The sequence below is a fragment of the Diadema antillarum genome, unplaced genomic scaffold (genome assembly GCF_040938485.1).
Source record: "Diadema antillarum isolate AM-2024a unplaced genomic scaffold, OU_Dant_1.0 seq00002072_RagTag, whole genome shotgun sequence".
Taxonomy (NCBI): domain Eukaryota; kingdom Metazoa; phylum Echinodermata; class Echinoidea; order Diadematoida; family Diadematidae; genus Diadema; species Diadema antillarum.
Genome location: NW_027272719.1, coordinates 44,108 through 49,824, shown reverse-complemented (window position 1 = coordinate 49,824; position 5,717 = coordinate 44,108). Strand labels below are relative to the sequence as shown.

The window sequence follows — 5,717 nt, the reverse complement described above, 5'->3', positions numbered from 1 at the left end:
ACTGCGTGAAAGGTGAACTTGCGATACTCTGGTGAGCGCTAGACCCGCGGGTCTCTTGTGTAGATACAAGGTCTTGTCGCCCCAGCGACGATATGCTATATTATTTCTTTTCACTCTATTCCCTTACTCTGGACATCATCCAAATATCCCTTTTCTGTTCTTTATCCCTTATTATACATATTGTCCAGATTTTCTTTCCTTTTCTTTATTCCTTATTATACATATTGTCCAATATCCCTGACCTCAGCAATTCTGAAAAAAACACATCATGAAAACAACAAAAAATATAAATCAACAAATAAAACTTCATACAATTGACTTGTAGGAGGGGATGGGCAATAGCCTTTAACTGACCTCCTTCTTAGTGTCAGCGTATTTCTTCACAGGGCTACACACATATATATATATTATATATATATTCTTACACTCTAATACTTTGTGTGATATTTGTGACAAATGTTGTCTATATAATTGTTTGACTCCTTTGAAATAGATGATGCTCTGGACACTGGAGTCCAATGTGGAGCTGATGCTGAGAAAAGTTTGGCATCAGAGGCATCCAGTCACATGCAGTCTGGACCGGGGAAACTTAGACCACTGGCCAAGGTCCTGAATGTGTGTGCCAGAACAGACACTTCGGTGGAATGCAACTCTGGGTCTCATGGGAATGTGCCTTTGACCTGTAGTGAAGAGTGTCGTGTTTGTGGAGGCCGTTTTGCCAATCTTGCAAGACATATGCAACTACATGAGGGGCGAAAAATATGGCAATGCAAGTGGTGTTCAAAAGACTTTTGGACAAAGTTGGGCCTGAACAAACATGCGAGAGTAGTGCATCCTGAAGAAGTACAACTACATTTTGGGCAATCCATGTACAAGTGTGAAATGTGTGTCAACGAATGGAATCTTAACAAGCACAATAAACTGCATTCACAAGAAACCCTTGCCCAGAGAAATGTGTTGAAGTGTGAGTGCAGTTCCAGGTGCTTTCCACATGGCTGGAATCTGGAAACTCACAGGAAGAGCCAAGTTCTCAAACATGATTATGCACATGCTCCCAGAAAAGGTGAAGTACAGAATGGTGTGCCAGAGCAGTTTTCAAAAACCTCCGTCTGCCACATTTGTCGGAAGTCATGTGGAACACCTTATAGACTCAAGAAACACATGCTCATCCACAATGAAGAAGCGCATGCCGAATCATACCTAATATCGTTCCCCGTACCTTCTGGCAGAGGCAAGTCAATTGTTCTTTTATTATTCAAAAAATTGTGAAAATATGTAAAATTGTCTATATATTTTCTTTATTATCTTTATACACATGTGACATCACAAGCTACAGTAGTCTTTTCATCCAGCAGTGACTGAGCAGAAAATTCAAAAATTCATAATTTCTGAACGGATTGCTCAATTTTCCTCAAACTCCCACTGTACGATGGATTCTCTTGTTACATTCACTCAATGTTCATGTCTATGAAGATGGACCTGAAAGTTACATTGGTTGTACTTGGGATACGATACGGTACACAGCATGGGTACCTACTCTATCCCGTGCAAGATCTCATGATTCCAAGTTAGCAATTGTTAACGACCCGACACTGTACAGTCATGCTTACTTGGAAACAATGAACTGCACATTGCTTGAATATGAGACCAATCTGAAGCAAATTTCACACAACAATAAATACATTGTATAGTGTACTCTTAAATGAATCCCACAAGGATTGGAATGGTCATCCCCCAGCATTCCCACTGATTCCCTCTGATCAGTTACTAGCCATCCCCTTTAATTAAAATATCTACATGTAATTGGAGCTGTTTGCCTCATGACATTGGACACAAAACTTGTACCTCTGATAGTTGTGGGTGTTGTGACTTTTATGGTACTGAGATAAAAGTTTCAAAAATAAAATACATTTAGAGACTTTTCAGGGTACAAAAAAAATGTTTCAAAAACATTTTTTTTTTTTTTTTTGGTCTCATGTGTTATGGCAGAGATTTTCTTTTCTAAAATATGCATTTCAAGGGCATTTTTATAATTTTTCTCCTTTTTGACATGATTATACTTCTCCGAGATACAAGTAGCAATCGTCATGATGAATTCTAGTATAATCAGAGGCCATTTACACTATTTTTAGGCCACAAAGGCCTCAGTGATGTGCCATAGATAACATGTGGGTTATCTTTGACTTGCCCTCTTTCAGAATTTGCTCTCAACTAATTTATGTCTGACAACTTTTTGTTGGTTTTGTAGTACGTGGGTCTAATAAGTAGGAGGTTTTCCACACAATGCTGCACAAAGAATGTTGATGCACACAATATTTGGTTGTTCTACTGCCTTTTCTTGATGATATGTCAGATCATGCTACTCTTTCTTTTAATTTGAAATCTTTTTTCTTTTAATTTGAAATCTTTTTTCTTTTAATTTGAAATCTTTTTTCTTTGTAAAGTTGATAATCATGAATGTAATAACACTGATTATGTATTAGGTAGGGACCATTGTAGCTTGATAATGCAATACAAACTGCGTAGTTTCATGTCATTTCTTTATACCAACAGGTGAAACAAAGAACCCTGTTCTGAATGATGATGAGGATTCTGTGTTGCGCACAAGCACCCTGAATCAAAATGAGATCCAGAGAGGCTTTTATGAAGCAGGATCCGACCAACATTGCAACTCTGCAACAATTAATGCAAAGTGCCTGGCAATTGCAGGGATGATGAATGACACACCACCAGTGGACAGTGAGAAGACTAATACAGCCCCATCAGCTTCAACAGGGCAAGATGTATCAGCAGAGGATAAGGAGGGGCTGGTTAGACGAGAAAGGTGCTTCACACAGCAAGGTTCCCTCAACCGGCACATGTCTTTGCATGATCCTAAGCACTTTTATGCCAGAGAGCAGTGCAAAGTGTGCAGGAAATCTGTATTAAAGAAAGATATGAGGGTCCACATGAGGGTGCACACGGGCGAGAAGCCATTCCAATGTAAAGTTTGTTCAAGGTGCTTCACACAGCAAGGTTCCCTCAACCGGCACATGCCTTTGCATGATCCTAAGCACTTTTATGCAAGAAAGCCATTCCGATGTAAAGTTTGTTTAAGGTGCTTCTCACGAAGTGAGTACCTCAAACGACATATGTCTGTACACGGTCCCAAGCAGGCATATGATACCTGTAACAAAGATTTGTTTAGTTTGACTATGAGGGCAACCTATCGTGATGTGTCCCAAGAAAGGATGAAACATGAGCACCAAAGCAAGTTCCAATTAAAGAAACGCAAGCGCCCACATCTAAGAGCACAGTGCAAAGTGTGTGAGAATTTTATATTAAAGCACAATATGCATGACCATATGAGAGTGCACACAGGGGAGAAGCCATTCCGCTGTAAAGTTTGTTCAATGTGCTTTGCAAAGAGTTGGTCCCTCAAACTACACATGAGAGTGCACACAGGGGAGAAGCCATTCCAATGTAAAGTCTGTTCAAGGTGCTTCACACAGCAAGGTAACCTCACACGGCACATGTCTTTGCATGATTCTAAGCACTTTTATGCCATAGAGCAGTGCAAAGTTTGTGGGAAATCTGTATCAAAGGACTATATGAGGGTCCACATGAGGGTGCATAAGGTGGAGAAGCCATTTCAATGTAAAGTTTGTTCAATGTGCTTCACACAGAAAAGTTCCCTCAAACGGCACATGTCTTTGCAAGGTCACATGCACACATGTGATACAACCTACCCAAATTCGTTAAGTGAGACAGTTAGATCAACCTCTCTTGTTTTGTCAAAGAAGAGGATGAAATCACATGAACACCAGAATAAGCCCAAGGGGGAGGGATCCAAGCACTCTTTTGAAAAAAGAGAGCAGTGCAAAGTGTGCAGGAAATCAATATTAAAGAGATGGATGAAGATCCATATGAGGGTGCACACGGGGGAGAAGCCATTCCAATGTAAAGTTTGTTCAAGGTGCTTCTCACACCGATGGTCCCTCAAACGGCACATATCTTTGCTCAGTCACATGCACAAAAGTGATACAAGTATTAACCCAAACTCGTTTAGTGAGACAGTGAGCGCAACCTCTCTTGATTTGTCAAAGAAGAGGATGAAATCACAGGAACACCAGAGTAAGCCCGAGGGGGAGGTATCCAAGCACTCTTTTGAAAAAAGAGAGCAGTGCAAAGTGTGCAGGAAGTCCATATCAAAGGAATGTGTGAGGATCCATATGAGGGTACACACGGGGGAGAAGCCATTCCAATGTAAAGTTTGTTCAAGGTGCTTCTCACAAAAAAGTTCCCTCAAACGGCACATGTCTTTGCATGATCCTACATGTAAGCATGTTTATGTACAAATAAGAGAGCAGTGCAAAGTCTGTGGGAAATCTGTATCAAAGGACTATATGAGGGTCCATATGGGGGTGCATAAGGGGGAGAAGCCATTCCGATGTAAAGTTTGTTCAAGGTGCTTCACACAGAAAAGTTCCCTCAAACGGCACATGTATTTGCATGATCCTAAGCATGTTTATGTATTAAGAGAGCAGTGCAAAGTCTGTGGGAAATCTGTATCAAAGGACTATATGAGGGTCCATATGAGGGTGCACACGGGGGAGAAGCCATTCCAATGTAAAGTTTGTTCAAGGTACTTCAAACAGAAAAGTTCCCTCAAACAGCACATGTCTTCGCTCGGTCACATGCACAGATGTGATACAACTAACCCAAATTCGTTTGGTGAGACAGTGAGATCAACCTCTCTTGATTTGTCAAAGAAGAGGGTGAAATCACATGAACACCAGAGTAAGCCTGAGGGAGAGGTATCCAAGCACTCTTTCGAAAAAAGGGGCAGTGCAAAGTGTGCAGGAAGTCCACATTAAAGAGATGGATGAAGATCCATATGAGGGTGCACACGGGGAAAAAGCCATTCCAATTTAAAGTTTGTTCAAGGTGCTTCTCACACAGATGGTCCCTCAAACGGAACATATGTTTGCACGGTCCCATGCACAGTTGTGATACGACTAACCCAAATACATTTAGTGGAGACAGTTAGGGCAACCTCTCTTGATGTGTCAAAAGGATAAAATATGAACACCAAAGCAAGCCTCAATTTAAGAAACACAAGCGCTCATTTCTAAGAGAGAAGTGCACAGTGTGTGAGAAATTTATAGTAAAGCACATTATGCGTGACCATAGGGTGCACAAAGGGGAGAAGCCATTCCGATGTAAAGTTTGTTCAAGGTGCTTCACACAGCAAGGTTCCCTCAACCGGCACATGTCTTTGCATGATCCTAAGCATGTTTATGTATTAAGAGAGCAGTGTAAAGTCTGTGGGAAATCTGTATTAGAGCACCATATGAGGGTCCATATGAGGGTACATACAGGGGAGAAACCATTCTGCTGTAAAGTTTGTTCAATGTGCTTTGCACAGAAAGGTTCCCTCACATGACACATGTCTTTGCATAATCCTAAGCATGTTTATGTAAGAGAGCAGTGCAAAGTCTGTGGGAAATCTGTACACGTATCAAAGGACTATTAGGGTCCATATGAGGGTACACACAATGGAGAAGCCCACTGATGTAAAGTTTGTTCAAGGTGCTTCACACAAAAAAAGTTCCCTCAAACGGCACATGTCTTTGCATGATCCTAAGCATGTTAATGTATTAAGAGAGCAGTGCAAAGTCTGTGGGAAATCTGTATTAGAGCACCATATGAGGGTCCATATAAGGGTACACACAGGG

General features: G+C 41.0%; 1 protein-coding gene across 1 annotated transcript; it reads left to right on the top strand.

Annotated features, from left to right (window-relative positions):
- Positions 1-2,545: 2,545 nt before the first annotated feature.
- On the top strand, positions 2,546-5,146 carry LOC139713829 (uncharacterized). Its single transcript, XM_071625534.1, has one exon. The coding sequence runs from the start codon at positions 2,712-2,714 to the stop codon at positions 4,854-4,856; it is 2,145 nt and encodes a 714-aa protein (XP_071481635.1). The 5' UTR covers positions 2,546-2,711; the 3' UTR covers positions 4,857-5,146.
- Positions 5,147-5,717: the final 571 nt, after the last annotated feature.